Here is a 20,910-nt window from a genome sequence, read left to right as displayed (position 1 = left end):
TTCTCCACAATTTTCGAGAATTGTGGTAACAAGGAAACTGGTCGATAATTTGTAAATTGGTGTTTGTCTCCTTTTTTGAAAATTGGAACCACCTTGGCTGTTTTCATTTTGCTTGGAAATATTCCAGTCTGAAATGATAAGTTACTAATATATGTTAACGGGTCTGCGATCTCATTGATGACCCTTTTAATTGTTTCCATTTCGATTCCATGACAATCAGTTGATGTTTTTGCCTTAAAATGGTTAACAATGTCAGTGATCTCCTTTTTGGTTACAGCAGTGAGAAACATAGAATTAAGATTCCTATCAATAATATCAATCCCTTCATCAATTGTGTCTTGTTTTGGAATTTCTTCTTCCAGTTTTTGTCCAATATTTACAAAATATTCATTAAACATTTCAGCTACCGCATTCATGTCATTCCTGTAAGTGTTTCCAACCATGAAATAGGGAGGATAGTCTGCTTTCTTAACGTTGTTCTTTATAATACTATTTAAGATGCCCCAAGTTGCTCTCATGTTATTTTTGTTCTTATTTAGTACGTGACTATAATATTCCCTCTTACACTCTCAAGATAGTTGTCAACTTGTTTTTGTATGTCTTATACTTTTGTTCTGCTTCTTTAGTCTGTTGAATGATAAATGTCCTGTATAATGTGTTCTTCTTCTTACAGGCGTTTTTTAGTCCTTTTGTCATTCATGGCTGCTGGTTTTTCTTTTGCTTCTTGGGCTTTTCTTGCCAGGGACAGTTCTTATCGTAGAGCTCCATATAAGTACCAAGGAAGCTGTCATATGCCTCGCCCACATCTATTGCACTGTAGACACTCTCCCAACTTTGTTCTTCTAGTCCTATCTTGAAGGCACGGATGTTGTCCTCTGTACGCAATCTTTGAAAAGTCTTTTTTGCCTCCGCCTGTTTTTTCTTATAATGTTCTTTGTAGATTGTAAACACTGGAAGATGATCACTGATGTCACTAATTAGCAGGCCACTGATGGTGTTGTTATCAAAGTCATTAGTGAATATATTGTCGATGAGGGTGGCACAGTGGTCTGTTATTCTACTTGGTCTAATGATTTTAGGATATAAACTCAAGCTATACATTGTATCTATGAAGTCATCTATTTCCTTGCACTTGTGTGAGTTCAAGAGGTCAATATTGAAGTCTCCACATATGAAAATAGTTTTTTGACCTATGTCTGTAAACGTTGTCTTAATCCAATCCTCAAACATTCCAATCTTTGACTTTGGAGTTCTGTACACACAACTTATTAACACATTTTTGCTTTTTTCTTTACAGATTTCAATTGTTATACATTCTAAAATGTTATCAATGACAAATGACATATTCTTTACCATTTTGTAGTTCAAATGTTTGTCCACATATACGGCCACACCTCCTCCATTTGCATTGTTCCTGTTTGCACACGTCATTTCATATCCTTCCAGCTCGAAGTCCATTCCTTTGTTAGCATTAATCCAAGTTTCTGAGATTGCTATAACTTTGAAAGGTTCTTTGAATTGATTCAAATATTGTTTAATATTAGTAAAGTTTGCGTTCAAGCTTCTGCTGTTTATATGTATGATGGATAACTTGTCGTCGTTGATAAAACTGTTGTTGTATTGCTCCTCCGTATAATAACGGCAGTCGTTTGTAATGTGAGAGAAAAAATTTGAGTCTGGATCAATGTCTTTTTCCATATCCAATTGTTTGTGATCTGTAAAGTGAAAAGTGTCCAATTGTAGATCTTCTTGTAGCATATTAAAGCTGTTTTCCTCCATGTTGGGAGACCTCAATATCTTTCTAGGTCCTTGATGTCTTTGACAGCAAGAACTCTGGCCTCTGGTCCTCCATTTGCTTTGATGAAGATTTTGCAGTTTGCACTCCATGTTCCTTGAATCTTTCCTTGCTTCCTCAGATCACGTGCTTTCTTCGCAATCTCAGCGTTGCGCTTGGTCAGGTGGTCATTCATGTAGACATTTGTTCCTTTCAGCTTCTTTCCCTGTTTCAGCAGAGCAACCTTGTATTTCCTGTTGGTGAATTTGACGATGATGACGGGTGTAGTACGGTTCCTCCCATACAGTGGGATGCAAGTATCAATAGATTGGATGTCTACATCCACCTCCTTCGATTGCAAAAAATCAACAACTTGTTGCTCTGTTGAGACGACATCCCTTTCGTCTGGTTCTTCAGTATTCGCCATTGCTCTGGCATAGGACCTTGGTTTGATTTGAAGTCCCGTCACAACCACGTCATTCATTCGTGTGTTCTGATCCATGTCATCTATGGTGTTTTTCAGCTTCTCAATGATTTTATCCTTTTCTTCACATTCATTTTTGAGAGTGGCTCCCAGTGCATCATAACTTTCCTGAAATTTTTTATTCTCCACTCTCAGACCTTGCATTTCGTTCCTTAATATCCCCATTTCATTTTGAAATGCTTCTCTCTGAACTTGCATTTCTCTTTGTATGGCGTTGGTAGTCTCTAGCAAACTGTAAGTTAGTTTATGCAGGGAGTTGGAATTCTCCACAAGTTGCTGCATCTGTTTTCCATAATCCTCCATGGTTTTCGCCATGGTATACTCACTCTTTTCCATTGAACTTCTTTCTTGCTTGTTTGCGCGGTGTTTAACCTTCTGCAAGGCTGTCGCTGTTGCTTTGTCTATATTTCCACTCAGGTGTGTCAACTGGTTAACTGTGTCATCCTTGTAGGGTCTCGGCGGCGGTTGTGGTAATAGGTGAGCACCTCCAGTTGTCTCAGGAATCTGTTCGACATCTTCCGTATATATGACTGAATCTGGAGTACTTCGACCAGAACTGCTAGAGCCACCGCTTGTTGCGCTTCTTCTCCCTCGAGCCTTTGACATTGTTACTGTTGCTTGGTAACGCCGTCAGTTAGCCGTTGACTTGTGGTGCAATGCCTTCGGTGATTAATCTTCGTTATAACGGCGAGTTTATCTCTCACCAGTATCTCACCAAAGTCCCACCAGTCCTCGTGGGCCGAAAAAGCTGCACAGGAAAACTCCAAATGTTATCCTGTTATTGAAATCAGGCTTCAAACCGCGGCTAGCATGATAGCTTGCTTGTAACGGTTGTCGGCTCCACCTGATTGTCTCTTTTGGTGAGTTTAGTCCACTCGCGGGTCCGAATTGAGGCAGAAGTCTCAGCACTCACTTGCAGAGTTGTAATCACAAGTTGTGATCACAAACTGTATTCACCAAGGTCGCAAAAGTTTAAAACTCCGGTAATAGTGGACGGAGCTTTTCCGTGAGCGTCCTTTCCGTACAACAGGAAGTGACGTGACGTGACTATATATATATTAACAAATACAAAAATATAAGGCATTCAGAAGATGCGTTTAAAGAAATGATGCTATATGTAGTATTTTACGCTGGTCACTAGGTGTCATTAATGATACTGTAATGTTTGGTGAGGCACACAAGCACCAGACATGATTGCCAAAACAACAGGCTTTTATTGCAGATTTTAATTATCTCACAATAGGTGCAATAATAATAACATAATCATGACAATAATTAGGGATGCTTTGATTTATCAGCCACAGATCAATATTGCCAGATTTCCATAAAAAAGGTAATCCGTATATGCCGATAAGTGCCGTTCAAAGCCGATAACAAATGGATCGCTGTGCGGCTGAAAACACGTGTGCTGTCATGTAAGGTTGCCACCACCCGAATTGAGCCGACAATTAACCACAATAAAGAATTTACATTTTACACTGTTTGCAGGAGGTTCTAAGTAGAGCTTCAAAATACAAAAAGAAGAAATGTCTGTGAGACAATGAATTTTTTGTATAAGCAATTTAATGCAAACGACAATTTAAGTGACATAAGCTCTATCGGCTAATCAAAAGTTAAATCACATAGCTCAAAAAAACCCACCCCCCCAAAATAGAAATAGCATGTTCAAAAAATGAATGAGTAGAAAAGTAATGAGTAGCTGCGCTATTCATGTTAATCACCTCAAAAATTGGTTTGGGCATAATTGATGGCGGTGTTTCCAGGAGGCTAGTGGGAATGTTGCTCCAGGTGGTGAAGATGGCTACACGGAGGACATCCACTGTCTGGAACTGATGTCCATTTTTGCTAAGTTTCCTTGCCGTCCATCCCCAAACTCTATTGTGCCATTGACGGAAAAAGCAGGCCTAGATCATGATGCCGCCTCCTCCACTGTGCAGTGTGGAAAACATCTCAGGTGGGATCTCCTTGTCATGCCAGTAACGTTGGAAGCCATGAGGACTGTCAAGGTTCCATTTTTTCTCATCAGAGAATAAAACTTTGTTCCACCTTTCAATATCCCATGTTGCTGCCATGGTGCTCTTGTGCAAATTCCAAGCAGGCAATTTTGTGGCATTGAAGGAGACGAGGCCTTTGAATATCTTCTTAACACCCTTCTGTCACAGATGCTATCTGATGGTTATTGGACTGCACTCAGCACCAGTAACAGCCTTAATTTGGGTCGAGGATTGTCCCGTGTCTTCACGAACAGCCAACCAGATCATCCAGCTCAGGGCTGGTGAATTTATTTTTGGGTCTACCACTTGACTTTTTTTGTTCCATAACCTTCAGTGGCGCGCTGCGGGAGGCCTTATGCGCAAGGCTTATGCAGCTCAATTGACCACATAGAAAGCTTTTTTTTGCCTTTGCCATCAAGAGGTCGTGGCAGTGTGAAATTCTGACAGAAAATGACATTTAATCCACATTTTTCCCGAGATTTTGGCTTTTTAAAGGCTGTGGTCTTAAACTTTTGAACACTCTATTTCACTTTAATGCTTGTTTGCAATAAATTGCTTACTCTGAATTTTTTTTGTCTCCACTCCAATATGTTTTTTTTTTTTTTTGCATTTTGAAGCTCTACTTAGAAAAAATGTAAATTCTCACTTTTTCTTTTTTTTTTACTGAAAATTTTGATCCAGGAGTGTATTAAAATTAAAAGGTCTGTCTAGCATTGCTGTATTTACTGTACTATTATTTTTTTGCATATAATGTCCAAAATCTTAACAAAAATACACGCTCCTCTTATAACAACGGCTCAAATTAACAATTTGAATAACCAAAACAAAGAAAAGAAAATGAGTGCTCAGATCAAGCATTTCTCTGTCCAGTAGTGTCTGTTGTATCCAGTTTTGTGATGTAGGTGACAAAGGAAGTCCTTATGTCTTCTAAAGTCTATTTTCTCAAGCAATCCTCATTCAATATTTTTTCTAAAAAGTATGAGGCTTCGAGCGAGCAATATCTTGATTTGATGAAATAAAACTTCTGAAAATGCCTTCTGTCAATATTGAATTTAACTCTCTGTTATACAATACAAATAAAAATCGTTAGTCGTTTTGATCCCCCCAGACTGCCCTAATTTTGATGTAGCATCCACCGTTCCAGGGACAAATAAATGGTTGCCCCACACTGAACTAAACCGAAATAGTGCTTTTGGTTCATTTACAGTAGGTTAACTTTTGTGACACCGCGTTCTTGTTTTACAATCAGACTCTTTGTTTTCATAACCTTTTCCTTGAGTCAGAGTATAGAAATATGGGGAAGGGTAGCTTAAGGTAATGTGATTCCATTTGGATCCAATGCGGAGTGTCATTTGCTGAGAAATGCCTTGGTTAATGTCATTAATCCGTTCCAGATGGTCCGACTCAAACCATAACAGACTCTAACCAAAGCAAAGTTTCCCATAGAAAATCATGTAAATCCACTTCATCCGTTCCAGACACCCAAAAATGTTTACACAAAATACATTTTATAGACAATGATTACAGTTTTACATGCAGAAAATGATGAATGGACAACTGAACATTTAAGATCACCTTTACCTCGTTTTGTTGGAAAACCCCCCCACAAAACCATCAATTAACAAAATAACACAAAATAAACACATTATTCTGCTGCAATTACAATTTGTAAAAATGTATTAAAAAAATTCATCAAACTAAATATCAACATACTAAAATCAATAAACATTTACCTTGCCGTTTAACTCATTCAATCCCAGACGTTTTTCAAAAGACAACCCCTGAGTACTGGCCATTGTAGACATTTTTCACTGATCTTTTAAGGCACACAGAATATTGTGTTCTATGGCTACATAAACATGGAACCTACCAAAAGAAAGATTAGACTCCTGTCTTCCATCAGAGAAAAGTTTGTTTCAACCTTTTTCTGTTCTTCAGTAATCGGCAGTAGAACATAGGTACGTTTCAGGAAAATATCAGTTCACAACTAAAAAAAAAAAGGAAAAACAGCTTTTCGTGAAAAGATATATTTGAAGCATAACTTTCACTTTGACACAAAAATGTTCTTGCTTTTGTGACAGCTGAAATATCGAAACTATACCAACATAAACAACACAAAAAGGGGTTGTTTAACATCAAAATAACAATTTATTTACCAATATAATGTCAAGAACTATTTACAATTTTCACATTTGGAACTGAACTATATGTGTGTGCGTGTGCATGCTTTAAAATTTCCCTACAATGCGTAACCTTTTGCACGCTACACTCCTCCATACTCTCACTACCTCCTCCCTGTCATGTGTGATTCTTCCATTGAAATCACCCTGCTAAGCTCTTATCAAGTGCCATTCTGCCACCTTGTGGCCGTTTTTATGTCTTAAAAGTACTCTGAAATGTTACATTAGTGCAGTTTTTTGCCTCTCTCGCAAAAAACGTAAAAGACATATTAATACATTGTTGGGGTCGGGCATTCGGGATTATAAAAAGTTATAAATACGTCTTTGGTATTAAATGAATTAATGTATAAAATGGGAAGAAGAAAACACAACCGCTGCTGGCAGTTATGTTGCGGAAGTGCGAGGATACGTGTGCTATGTTGACTCCCTGCCGCGAACATGCTACGGTAAGTTTGAATGCTTATGTTTTGTTTTTGGAACCAGAAATGAGTGTTATGAATGTAAAATGAGGCAGGCAAAAACACTGTGTCACCCTCAATGCACCGTCGGGTTGATAGACTGTTAGGCGGGAACCAGAGATGTGTGTGTATGTATGTGTGTGTACATTCTAGCCGATGACTGAGCCATCTCTGAGCCATACCTCTGAAATGACAACGGTCTTTTTTGAGCCGTAAAATTTGGAGATCTTGCACCCTTGTCTCTGTACGATCCATTGCCTTTCTCTTTTGTGCCGTTGTCGTGTATCTCTCTCTAGCGCAGCGGCCCCACAACGCAATGTGCAAGTATCACAAGATTTTGTCGTCCGTGCGTAATCCAAGATGGTGGCGTAAACAAACCGGACAGTATTTTGGACACTAAATAAGTGGGCGAACGCAAGCCAAGACAACATTTAAGGATGTTAACAAAAATGCGCTAACTAAGGCGGACGTTAACCGAGGTACCACTATACTGTATTGTTTAACTACATTTACGTTTCCAGTTAAATGCTGCTGCAAATGTCCAGTTTAATTTGTTATTTTCTGTAAGTTCCAATGAAAAGTTTCCAACTTGGAATTCAGCAACCCTTAATTTGCCTCCCTCAATCTTTCAGGAACAGCTGAGATCAGAACTTGAGGTTATACAGACACACAGCAACATCAAAAATAGAGATCTTGCCAATGAGAACGAGGCCCTCAGGGAACAGCTGGAAGATCTTCGCCAAGATCTCAAACTCTCCCAAGACAACCAGACCCAAAATGTAATGGATTGGAACAATACAGTTCAGGGGTTACGGTGTGAGATAGCACTTGCAAACGCCCGCCTGGAGAGTGAGCTGAAAGATCATGACATATTGGTGGCCGAGACCCAGGCAATCCGCGCCCGCCTAGTTGAGGCAGAGCGAGCTAAGTCAGATATTGAGAAAGCTATGCTCCAAGAGAAGGAGGAACACCAACGAGAGAAAGAGAAACATGCAGGTTAGTAGTAGTGTTAATGTACTTTTAGTTATTTTCACCATATACCGTACATATAACTCTAATGGATATATATCAGGGCTGTCAAATAACACGTTAATAACGCGCCACACACCTCTCTTGTTATGACGGCAGACAGAGGCACAATGTAGCGTTCCCACAGAGTTTGAGTCTGATGCTCTTTTATAGGTTTATTCTGACTTGAACACATCAACAGCAGGGCCATTACAACACCACATAACTCCAACTCACAAACATGTCTTTCTGTCCGTCCGCCACTCTCGGGGGTTGCATTCATAGACACTGAACATCATAGCGTCATTTTTTTTATGTGTGTATGTGTGGTCTAAATAAAGACAAAGGAAAACAAAAAGTTTATCACTCAGATTCTAGAAAATACTCAAACCGTGAATTAAATTACGTGGTGAAGAGACTAGTGTTAGTCAAATAGATTTTAAGATGTGATGCTTTATGTTTTCAGTTAATTCTGAGCCGTTAATACATACAAATAAAGCCTATGTAGCTGTGTCCTGTCATTTATTGTTTTGTTAATAAAATACAGTAAAGATAGGCATATTTCATATTATGGATACTAAACCATATTTCAGATATTGAATCAGTGTAATTTTCGGTTGAATTTTTTATTTAAAAAAATGGAGATATAATCCGCAAATACTTTGAAGTTCACATTGGGTGTCAATGCATCAGCTCATTTGCATATACAGTCATCGAGGAAAAGGCTTCTTGAGACGTCATCTGTACTTCTGTGTAGAAGGTGTCGGACGTTTCGCTCCTCATCCGAAGAGCTTCGTCAGCAAACTAATAAGTGCTGGTAGCTTAGGCCTTAAATACAGTAAGAGTGGGCGGAATTGGTGTGCCAACACCCTCCTCCTATTGGTTCGTTACACTAAGCTTGCATTCCTCATCTTTACAGTGGTATAATCCTATCCTGTTATTCACACCTACGATAAAAGGGAAGTGTCGCTCCCTGAATTGGGTATGAACGACTCTGATACTGGCTTGTTAGCATCTATTGTTCTGGCTCGGCCCTGCCTTCACCTCATTTGCAAGACTAAGAGCTGTGGGTTTTGGTCTCAGTAACCTGCTGAACACAGGGTCCAAATTGAACCTCAAACCACCATTCCGATTCAATGATGGGTTCTGTTGTTTGACAAAAATAGCTTCCTTTACTCCTCTTTCAAACCATCTGTTTTCTTTGGCCAAAATCTTTACCTCGCTGTCCTGAAAAGAGTGATTGGTAGCTTTCAGGTGTAGATGTACTGCTGATTGAGGACCACTAGCATTGTCCCTGCGATGTTGATAAAGCCTTTTTTGGAGCATTTGCTTAGTTTCCCCAATGTAGTGCTCTTTGCATTCCTCATCTTTACAGTGGATGGAATAGACCACATTGCTCTGTTTCTGGTTTGGAGCCTTGTCTTTAGGATGCACTAATTTTTGTCTCAGGGTATTTACTGGTTTGAAATAGGTAGGAATTTTGTGTTGCCATAAGATCCTCTGGAGTTTTTCGGAGACCCCCGCTACATAAGGGACTACCACTCCTCTCCTTTTAGCTTCTGTGGGCTTTTGGGTTTCTTTCCCTACTCTCTTCTTTTGACATTTGTTAAAAGCCCACCGTGGGTACCCACAGGTTGAGAGCGCTCTCTGGACATGTTGTGTCTCCTTTTTCTTTCCCTCAGCACTAGTTGGTATTTGTTCCGCTCTATGTTGGAGGGTCCTAATAACCCCTAGTTTATGTTGTAGTGGATGGTTTGATTCAAAAAGCAGGTATTGGTCAGTGTGTGTGGCCTTTCTAAAGACCTCTGTAAGTAGCTGTCTGTCCTTTCCTATAATTACCTTGCAGTCTAAGAAGGCTAGTTGGTTTTCTTTAGTGTCCTCGCGAGTAAATTTGATATTGGTGTCCACCGCATTGATGTGATCTGTGAAAGACTGAATTTCTTGTTTTTTGATTATGACAAAGGTGTCATCCACGTATCTAAACCAGTGCCTTGGTTTTGTCCCTGAGAAGGATGTGAGAGCCTGTTTCTCCATCTCTTCCATGTACAGATTCGCCACTATGGGTGAGACTGGTGAGCCCATAGCACAACCATGAATTTGTCTGTAGAATTTCCCTCTAAACTGAAAATATGTGGTGTTAAGGCAAATTTCCTCTCTCAACCTGTGGGTACCCACGGTGGGCTTTTAACAAATGTCAAAAGAAGAGAGTAGGGAAAGAAACCCAAAAGCCCACAGAAGCTAAAAGGAGAGGAGTGGTAGTCCCTTATGTAGCGGGGGTCTCCGAAAAACTCCAGAGGATCTTATGGCAACACAAAATTCCTACCTATTTCAAACCAGTAAATACCCTGAGACAAAAATTAGTGCATCCTAAAGACAAGGCTCCAAACCAGAAACAGAGCAATGTGGTCTATTCCATCCACTGTAAAGATGAGGAATGCAAAGAGCACTACATTGGGGAAACTAAGCAAATGCTCCAAAAAAAGGCTTTATCAACATCGCAGGGACAATGCTAGTGGTCCTCAATCAGCAGTACATCTACACCTGAAAGCTACCAATCACTCTTTTCAGGACAGCGAGGTAAAGATTTTGGCCAAAGAAAACAGATGGTTTGAAAGAGGAGTAAAGGAAGCTATTTTTGTCAAACAACAGAACCCATCATTGAATCGGAATGGTGGTTTGAGGTTCAATTTGGACCCTGTGTTCAGCAGGTTACTGAGACCAAAACCCACAGCTCTTAGTCTTGCAAATGAGGTGAAGGCAGGGCCGAGCCAGAACAATAGATGCTAACAAGCCAGTATCAGAGTCGTTCATACCCAATTCAGGGAGCGACACTTCCCTTTTATCGTAGGTGTGAATAACAGGATAGGATTATACCACTGTAAAGATGAGGAATGCAAGCTTAGTGTAACGAACCAATAGGAGGAGGGTGTTGGCACACCAATTCCGCCCACTCTTACTGTATTTAAGGCCTAAGCTACCAGCACTTATTAGTTTGCTGACGAAGCTCTTCGGATGAGGAGCGAAACGTCCGACACCTTCTACACAGAAGTACAGATGACGTCTCAAGAAGCCTTTTCCTCGATGGACAACTCCTGTACGACTGAGAGCCTACACAGACGCATATACAGTCATGGATAAAATGATTAGACCACCCTTGTTTCTTCAGTTTATTGATCCATTTTAATGCCTGGTATAACTACAGGTACATTTGTTTGGACAAATATAATGATAACAAATATAGCTTGCGAGAGTTTAATTTAAGAGCTGGTATCTAGCAATATCCATGTTTTCTTGATAATAACCAAAATCGCTTAAGTTCTTACATGAATAGCTAAAAGCATTGTACTGCCAAAAAATTTAACTCTTATGAGCTATTTTTGTTGTCATTGTTATATTTGTCCAAGCAAAAGGTACCTTTAGTTGTGTCAGGCATTAAAATGAACAAGAAACTGAAGAAACAAGGGTGGTCAAATTTTTTCCATGACTGTACACTTCCTCGATTCAATTTGAGTTACATTGTGTGTGGACTACGCTTTTTACTTTAAAGACGCGTAGCGTTTTATCGGCGTTTGTCTATGGTCACGAGCTTTGGGTAGTGACCGAAAGGACAAGCGGCCCGAAATGAGTTTTCCCCGTAGGCTGGCTTGGCTCTCCCTTAGAGATGAGTTGAGAAGGACTGTCACCCGGGAGAGGGTCGGAGTAGAACCGGTGCTGCTTCGCATTGAGCCAGATGAGGTGGCTTTGGCATCTGGTCAGGATGCCTCCCAGACACCTCCCGGGGGGGGATTGTGTACAAGGCACGTCCAACCGGTAGGAGGCCTCGGGATCCGCTGGGAGGAGCTGGACGAAGTAGCTGGGGAGAGGGAAGACTGGGCTTCCCCGCTTAAGCTGTTGCCCCCGCGACCCGACCTCAGATAAGCGGAAGAAGATGGATGTTCAAAGTACATGTTTTGGATGTTTCAAAATGTGTTTGGTGCACAACGAGGTGTTAATACTTCAGAAATCACAGCAGCTGAAACATAAGTTTCACTGTTTTTTATTATTTCTTTTGTCATCTTTGTGACATACTTTTTCATGTCACAAAATGGGCTTAAATAGACATCAGATTGTGTTCTATACACAATATACCCAAACAGTATTCAACACTGTTTCTCCTGTTTTTTCAGTATGTGTTTGCAGTATATTTTTATATGGTTATAGCTTCAAATGACTGTAGTCTGCATCATGCCCCTTAAAGTGACAGCACTCTCTATGGTAGCCTTTTCAGGAGAATCACCCCTAGATTTAAAGACAAATGGTTAGGTTATTAGTATCAACACTTCAGCTTTTCCTTGTTACATTATGCCTATTTTAAATTACATTTTTACTATTTTTTGGTTTATTTAATTTTTACATTGTGCCACTGGTCCATAATAAAATGAGCCACTGTCTGTAAATGGCCAGTATTCCACCAGGAAGGCGAAATGCTACCAAACCATGGAAGAGTGTCCCCAGACTGTCTTCATAGCACTATCGATAGTCAAAAGCTAGGCTGGCACGCTTTCACACCTCGCCCAGCTTGTGGAGGTGCCTTGCATGTCTGGTTCTCCCCACCCGAACGAATACTTGTCCTTCCGTAACTGCTTGTATTTGATTACCGAATAAATGCAGGATGCAAAAAACACCTCTGCGTACCACATGGTAATTCGAACTGAATTCAACCAAAGGCTCCATACCAAAAAGGCTGACATTCCAACCAATACTCCTCCCACACGTGCAGTGCAATTACTCCAAGTGTCTCAGCTATACCTATACTGTGCATGCAAATGTATTGACTGACTCTTTTTTTACATTCTTAATTAAATTATCTTTCCAGGTGAAATGGCCAGTCAACGAGAAGCAACCAGCAAACAGGCCCAGAAGCTGGCCAAGTCCAAGGCACTCGCAAACACCCTAGAGAATGAGGTACATAGAGTTGAGCTCCTGATCAACGAGAGAAACCAGCAGATGAATGCCTTGCAGCGTGAAAATGACCAGATAGGTGCACGTGTTAAAGAGCTGGAAGCCGCTCTCCAGGCAGAGAAAGAGCTGGTTAGCTGGGCCGGAGCTCGCCAGGAGGCGACTCAGGAGCTCCTAGCCCAAGCCCAGAATGAAGGCATTGTGCTACGGCAGAAGCTGGAGGAGGCCCAAAACAAAAGTATTGCAAAGGAGAACGCAGTGGCAGATGCCCAGAAGAATTTCACAGAGACGTTGTCCAAGCTTCGCGCCGACTGCGATGAGAGGATACAACTTGTGCAGGATAGGAATCAGGATCTCGCTGCTAAAGCTGGTGAGCTCCGAGAACACATCCACCAATTAGAGGAGGAGAAAAATGAAAGAGAGGTGAGATCAATTCTCTGTAGCGTAGCTGATGAAATGCATATACTTTCAATAAATGAGTTTTTTGTTGCATTTATTTGTCTCTGGATTTTGTCCTGGTACAGGCTTATCAGCGGCAGCAGCAGGCAGAGCTATCCGATTTGTTGAAGAAGCTGTCAAAGTGTGAAGCTTCTTTGGAGGTTCACATGAGATATCGTTGTGAATCTGAAGAAGAGAAAGCTCGGATGCTTAAAGAAATGGACAGGCTTAAAAGAAAGGTAATGACAGGAAACTGAGCGGGAACATATACAGTAAATATACAGTAAATTCTCACGTCCCCCCCGAATGGTGAAATAATGCGAACAATTGAAGCGGCCATAAGAAGCTTTAAAAATGCCTATTTTTTATACTCTAAATCAGTGTTTCTCAAACTTTTTTGTCTTGTGTACACCCAGAGCCTTTTTGTTTTATCAAGAGTATCCCCTCACTCATACATGTTGATAATTCTCCAAAAGTAAAATAAAACACAAATGATTTTGGCGCAGCTGTGCCACAGGTTATATTGTCTCCCTGGGGAAAGAAGTTGTAGTGCACATGTTCCTTTTCATTGTCTGGTTTAATGTAAAATGAGTGAGAATATTTACTTATTGTCTTGGAAATTAAATGTTTCCAAGTATCTCCTGCAATTTTCTCACTTACCACTAGGGGTGCGCATACACCTGGTTGGGAATCACTGCTCGAAACTCTATAAAATGACTCTCAATGTTAAACACATTTTAAATTCTGTTTTACACATTTAGAAACAGTTATTGGCCGACAGTATACAACACTTTTTCCACCTGCAGATAGCGCCATCAAAAATCTCCTTTTAAGTTACCAATTAAAAAATGAATGATGTTCAGTTTAAAGCAGAGAAAAGAAAGCTGCAAATATGCGGGAGAGCACATGCTGAACCACAAATAAGGTGGGGATCAGGTGAACTGGGCATCGCTGGGCGTACTCCAGGTGGAACACCTTGCCATTCTGGAGGGGCTTTACGCATCATTTCCTGTTTGCAAGAAGCAAGAAGACTTCCTCGCCAACCCTGGAACCTCGCCGGGCACGCTGCAGGCGGAACACCTCACTGCTCTGGCTGGCCTCCAGGCGCCATACCTGGGCTGCTGGAGACTCATTTTCCCCCCTTCACATTTGCACAGCTTCTGTGCCTTCACTGCTCAAGCACAAGTAGCACTTGTCAACCTATAAGCACTCATACATTACATTTTCAAAAATAAAGGTCTTTTGTGAAAGTGTACTGCTGTAGAAAGAAACTTTGTAACATTTATATTCAATTTTAGTCATTTGATATTTATACAGTAGTTGAAAAATATCCCTGTGAGAAATTCATAGTAAAGATCATATAATTTTAAAACAATCATCAAAAAGTTAAGGCATTTTATCCAAAAAGAACTCTGGTTAGCGCCCTCATTTAAACCATGAAAACTTTTATGACCTTGCCTCTTGGGAAAAAAAAAAAATCATGCTCGAGAATCTATGGGAACTGGAATCCTTCAAATTCAAATTATACTCATCAATAGCTATTGTAATATTTTTTTAAACACTTTTAAGAGACTTTTGACACTCTGTAAATTATACTTGTTTTTTTGTTTTGTTTTACACTTCTGATAGTAAAATCCTTTTTTTTAAATGTTGCTAATGAGGTGTCTGCCCTGTCATGCAGCTGGAGGAAAAAGAATTGCAAATCTTGCAATCTGAGAAACATGTAAGTGAGCTGAGGAGTCGTCTGGAGGAAAGAGAGAAAGAACTCGGCATTGCTCTGCAGAAACAGAAGGAGGCGCTGTCCGCTGCAACCGCCTCTAACTGCACTGTCAGACATTTGGAAGAGGCCGTGCATAGGTACTGACACACCACAGAAATACAGCTTTTAAATATGGTGGAAAATCAATTTATTTTTAATATAATTCAGAGGAACCAGTTTATGCAGACAGCCTGTCTGTCGGTGTCCATTATGGTGTTCTTCATTCTTAATGAAAAGCTTCTCCTTAAGCCGACGTCAACAAAATGTGAGGTCCAAAGGGGTCATTTCTATGAAAATCAATTTGATTATGTCAACTTTTGTTGTATTATTGTTAACTTTAGAGCGTTATCTTTAGGGTGACCGTAGTTTGATTAGCGAAAACCAGGACTCTGCCTGGCAATGAGATACTGAAACGATGACGCCTGATAACTATACATTTAAAAGTACGCCTCCTCTGTATTGATAGAAAATGTTATTTGTAATCATATTACACAATACTATCTATAGTATAATATACTATTGTACTAGTATACTGTACTATAGTATAGTGTAGTACAGTATCTACTATCTATCGATACTGTCTTACTTGACACACAACTTAAAAACATAAAATTATATTCGCTATATTAGCAAATCTTAATGCCGTTTATTTTAATGGCCACAATCAGGACATTGTCATCACTTTCTTTAAAAAATCCAATAAAATTACCCAGGACAGCCAAGACAAACATTAAAAAAGGGCATGTACTGGGAAAACAGGACTTTTGGCAACCCGAGTTAACTTTTTCTCTTGGAGATCAATAAAGTATCTATTGATAGATACTTTATTTCTCTTAGAGATCAATAAAGATCTATCCATGTAGAGGAGGCTTACTTTTAAATGTACATTATCATTTCATTATCACTCAACAGTGTGAAACAGCAACATAGCTATTGACTAGTTACTGTACACTGCATGAAAGCATGCACATAGTGGCTTCCCGTTCAGTGCAAAGTAAGTTTTAAAATAAAAGCATGGCAGTATTAATTTTGATTCTACAGCAGCTAATATAATTGTATTTGGTTTTATTTTATTATTAGCCACCAAAAGAAACACTTGCCGCAGCAGCTCTGTTAAATAAGAGTATAAAATATATGAAAACAGAAGGATCAAAAAAGAAATATTCACAAACGAAGGGCGACTGTGTCAACAAACTGCAGTTCAAAAATCCTTTGTCAGTTTATCCAACATAATTGGGCTCCTTTTATTTAACGTAATTGAACTGTTGGCTGTATTTTTCCCGATGAATAAAGACAACGAGTCATACTGAAGTCAGCGAAGAGGAGACTGCGGGAGCAGCAAGCAAGTGAAGTTGACAGAGAAAAGGTTTGTCCAACAACTGCAGTGCATTAAATACTGTCTTTTGGTTTGACTCTGTGCTTGATATTTGCTCCGCTTGCGTTGTGCTTTGTTCTGTCTCCAGGCCGGTGAGCTCCAGGCAGAGCTAAAGAGGCAAATGTCCTTCCGCAGCCTGATGGAGAGGAACAAGAAACACTTGGAGGAGGAAGTACAGAACCTGAGACGCAAAGTTGAATCCTCCCAGATGGAGCAGAGGCAGGTGGAGCAGTATCGCCGTGAGATTGAGGAGAAGGCCCGGCAGGAAGTCCAAAAGAAACTACAGGAAGTCAACCTCTTCCTGCAGGTAGAATAACATAAAGCAGGGGTGTCCAAAGTGGTTTTTTGGCCCTTTTCTTGGCCCTTGTAAAACTAAAATTGAATTCATTATTAATGAGATGTATTATTACATACTATGTGAATATGCTTTATCGCTTCTAACACAAGCTAGAATATATTGACTACATTGGATTGCTTTTAGCATCTTTGATAAACAAAATGTATCAAAGTGGCTCCCCTGCATCCTTTAGTTTTTCTGCATGGGGCCCCTCTGTGGGTATACACATCATTGAGCCTATACCAGAAACAAGTCCAGACAGCATGTTAGGGATGTCACGTTTTAATCTTGCAAGATCTTGTGTCATCCGTAACAAGACTTGTTGTTCAGAAAAGTCTTGTGGGCACGAGGCCTGGAACAATAATAAATTAATTAATCGCACAATAAATGAAAATGAACTCAATAATTTTGCCGGCCTCAATACATTGCCATGTGCATGCATGTCTGTTTTCCTTGTCTCTCGCCTACAAACAGGCAGGAAGAGAGTTCACTCTGTGCATTGATTTCAGCACCTTGGCACGTTTGTTCCATAAAACAATGGCATTAACGGAGTGAGCCCTTTTGTCATTCATACAGTCTCTTTGTCTCGGTGGGCCGGTAGCATACACACAGAGTGCAGAAGAGTGTAATGTAGTAGAAATTAAATTAGTAGATTGCAATATGTTGTCATATTTTTTCATTTTACTTAAAAGTAAAATTCAAATCTCATCTAATTCTCATAGACCCAATCTTGTGTATCGTCTCGGTGTCTTGTGACACCCCTACAGCATACTCAGTGTATTGTTTCTCTTTTCTTCTCAGTCCCAGGCAGCAACGCAGGAGGCACAGGACCAGATCAAAGCCACCTCTGAGCTCAGCCTGCGTGCCAGGATCCAAGAACTGGAGGGTGAACTGAAACGATCTCGAAACAACCAACATGAAACCATTGCCCAGAGAGACGCCATCCACAAAGAGTTAAAGCGCTACCGTCAGCTGTACAGAGAGGAGCAGTGGCTCAGGAAATCCCTCACTGCCGATCTAAAAAGGTCCAAATATGGCTGGTTAAATGCTGGTTAAATTAAACTTAAACAGTGTTTTGGATCTCTCGATTAAACGGTCAATTTGCTTATTTTCTGTCTGCAGAAGTAACAGTCGGCTCGCAGAAGCCAATGCTAAGTTGCTCAGTGAGCACTGCAAGTCTCTCGTTGCCTCGGGACCCCCAGGGGCCATGGGGCCACTGGCTTCAACTTCCAGTCAACTAGGGGCCCCATACAGGGGCCACAGCTCCAGAATCCTCAGCTCTGTGGCTGAAGGACAGGGCGGCAATGTGGAGGACTACCTGGCCAAGGTTTGTAGAGCTGTTTCTGACAAGGACTAACTGTGATGTACATTTTCAAAACATTGCTACTTCTTCGACGCATGGTGTTTCTTTTATGATGGAAAATGTTAGGTCTATGTGTATGTCTTCTCTTTACCTTTCAATACTAAGATGCTACACTTACACTACAGGCCATGTCCACACCAACAATAATACTAGTATATTTGGCCTTTTTTCTGCACGCAACTTGATTTTTAGGACTTTTTGGAAAGGGTGGTGATTTTGCAGAACTCACTTTATCACATTTACTGGCTTTCAGGGTTGCAACTAAAAATTATTTCTTTAGTCGGTTAATCTGAAGCTTGTTTGGATTAATCGAGTAACCAGATGGGCCCTAGCCAGAGCAAATCAATATGAACGAAACACAAACAGTTAATGGTTTGTCGGCAACATATCAGAAAAGAGCCAAAAATGGTGATCGCTGATTTCCAAGTCCAAGCCGATATGTGTGTACAGTGGTGTGAAAAAGTGTTTGCCCCTTTTATTTATTTTTTTTGCATGTTTGTCACACTTAAATGTTTCAGATCATAAAACAAATTGAAATAATAGTCAATGACAACACAACTGAACACAAAATGCAGTATTTAAATGAAACTTTATGATGAAAAAATAAAGAAAAATTCATTTTTCACACCACTTTATCTTGTTCTGCCTGTAACACAAAGATGTTAGGTCTGCATACGTTTTGTCAATTACTTGGATAGTCGATTGATCATTGAATAAATGTTGCAGCTCTAGTTTTTAAACTTTGTGTGTCAACAGAACATTTTTTTAACAAAAACTCCTGGTTTTAAACATACATTGTATACTTTTAATATGCACCTAATATAAAGTAAACAAACACGTAACTTTTAATACAGCCACTGTACTGTTGAAAGAATGCTATGAGGGGGAATGACTTGTTTTAACTCAAGTCCATTGATTTAAAACAAACTTGTCCAGCTTTGGATGCGATATTTTTGTGAGGATTCGATGAGGTTTTTTGCTGAACATAAAATAATACCGATTTTTGTGTTGTTTTTTTTTGTATGTTACATAAGAAAAAGCAGAGTAAAACCTCCTGTCCCCCACGCACCAATCTCCTGTATGTACCTGAATTTCAATTTAATTAATTGATAAAATTAGAAAATGTGATGGAAAAACATCACGAGGCCGCAAACTACCATTACATTGATTTGATTCATTTTCCTTCCAGCGCTGAGCACAGAAAAGTGACCTGGAAGTAATAGATTGAAGCAAATGGACTGAATCAAACCAGGGTGAGTATTAGAAACTCCTATTCTGCAGTTTAGTATTTGACATAGATCAGTCGGTCATGTGACCAGGGCAAAGTTCATTTCCCTCCTCAGCCTCAGCAGAAATTGACATCTCTTTGGGCCGCATGTCTCCAGTGGGCTGTGCCTCCAGCGTGGACCCTGTTAGCAGAGCAAAGCAGCAGTACTTGGAAGTCCTGAAGGAGAGCCATGAGGTCTAAGAACCACTAGGGACAGTCCCAGCGCACTGGGTTTAGACGTGACAACTTCAGCATCAGCCTGAGACGTATCAGCTGACCTCACAGTGCTCGCTGACTGTTAGCTCTTTTAATATACGTAAATAAATATATAAGCAGCGTGGTCCTAGCCCACAATTGCTGTTCTGACTTTGGTGCTATACGTCATTTTAAGATACAGGCTCCACCAACATCAGGACCAAAGCCATTTTCTGTCATGTTCCATCAAGAATGAAGAAGTTACTCTCCCTTTGATGGAGAAAAGCGAATTCAATGCACATTGCACTTAAGCACTCAGGAAGTGATCACACTGATTAGCCACACTCTCTCAGCCTAATGAGATCCTCTTCCTTTAAATAATGTGGCAAGATATTGGAAATTGCCTTCAATGTGATGCAGTGCACAACCACAATATTGTTAAATTAATACCTCTTTCAATCATAACTGAGCATTGTCATGAAAGGGCTCATTAGATGGTAAATCTACCTAATGTGGCTAATTGTGTGTGTTTGTGTGTTTAATATACTGTATCTTGCATCCTAAAGCAAAAGATTCCATTTTTGTAAACAATATACAGTACTCGTATTTATATATAATCCTGGTTTGGGATTTTTACGTTGTTATTGGTGTGTTTGAATTTGATGTATGTATCATTACTTGATATGTGCAGTCACACATGAAATGTTTTGTCTTGGTTTTATAATTTATTTTTTTAAATACATAGTTTTTGATAAGTTACTTTGGCTAGCTGTTTGATACCTGATCTCTGTTTGGGTATTCTTTTTTGTATTTGTAGTTATAGAATTAGATTATGTTTGTGAATATGTAAATATAAAGTGTGTAAATCCTGTAAATCACTAGAAGGATGTAAATAAATCATTTCATGAGCACTCTGAAATGGAGTGGTGTAAACGGTTTGTCAGCATTTTAAAACAGGCAAGACAGATTATGTGTACATAAACTGTAAATGCTCAGTTGATATAAAAGTACAAACATACACATAGTAATAAAATAATGAAAGAATGAAACATGGTAGGAAAAATAACGAATACTGTAATTTACTCGAAGATCAAATAATTACCTAGGATGGAACGTTATTTTATTGTCTGCATTGTTTCTTATTGACGTTCGAGGCCAACCCTACACGGATGTGGCGTAATCGAACGACCCAAAACATTGGCGAGGAAACCGGTTTTGTTTAGTGTTGTCCTGCGACTTCCACCATGGCGTTTCCTGTGTTTCGGTTTCAAAATAAAATCGTAACATTGCGTGTAACTTACAACGCATTTATTTTGAAAAGCACAAATCAGGGCCGCTTT

General features: G+C 39.8%; 1 protein-coding gene across 4 annotated transcripts in view; it reads left to right on the top strand.

The window, feature by feature from the left end:
• The window catches only part of LOC129181841 (ankyrin repeat domain-containing protein 26-like), a 58,165-nt gene extending 37,750 nt beyond the window's left edge, over positions 1-20,415 (top strand). For all 4 annotated transcript variants that reach the window (XM_054777520.1, XM_054777516.1, XM_054777518.1 and 1 more), the window contains 11 exons: positions 7,523-7,886; positions 12,754-13,259; positions 13,361-13,513; positions 14,956-15,131; positions 16,327-16,399; positions 16,497-16,715; positions 17,547-17,770; positions 17,868-18,072; positions 19,143-19,186; positions 19,298-19,361; positions 19,452-20,415. In XM_054777520.1, coding sequence (XP_054633495.1) covers positions 7,523-7,886; positions 12,754-13,259; positions 13,361-13,513; positions 14,956-15,131; positions 16,327-16,399; positions 16,497-16,715; positions 17,547-17,770; positions 17,868-18,072; positions 19,143-19,186; positions 19,298-19,328 — 1,995 coding nt within the window. In that variant the 3' untranslated portion in view covers positions 19,329-19,361; positions 19,452-20,415. The remainder of the gene's footprint in view (positions 1-7,522; positions 7,887-12,753; positions 13,260-13,360; positions 13,514-14,955; positions 15,132-16,326; positions 16,400-16,496; positions 16,716-17,546; positions 17,771-17,867; positions 18,073-19,142; positions 19,187-19,297; positions 19,362-19,451) is intronic.
• Positions 20,416-20,910: the final 495 nt, after the last annotated feature.

The sequence above is a fragment of the Dunckerocampus dactyliophorus genome, chromosome 5 (assembly GCF_027744805.1).
Source record: "Dunckerocampus dactyliophorus isolate RoL2022-P2 chromosome 5, RoL_Ddac_1.1, whole genome shotgun sequence".
Classification (NCBI taxonomy): domain Eukaryota; kingdom Metazoa; phylum Chordata; class Actinopteri; order Syngnathiformes; family Syngnathidae; genus Dunckerocampus; species Dunckerocampus dactyliophorus.
This window is presented reverse-complemented; position numbering and strand designations above follow the sequence as displayed.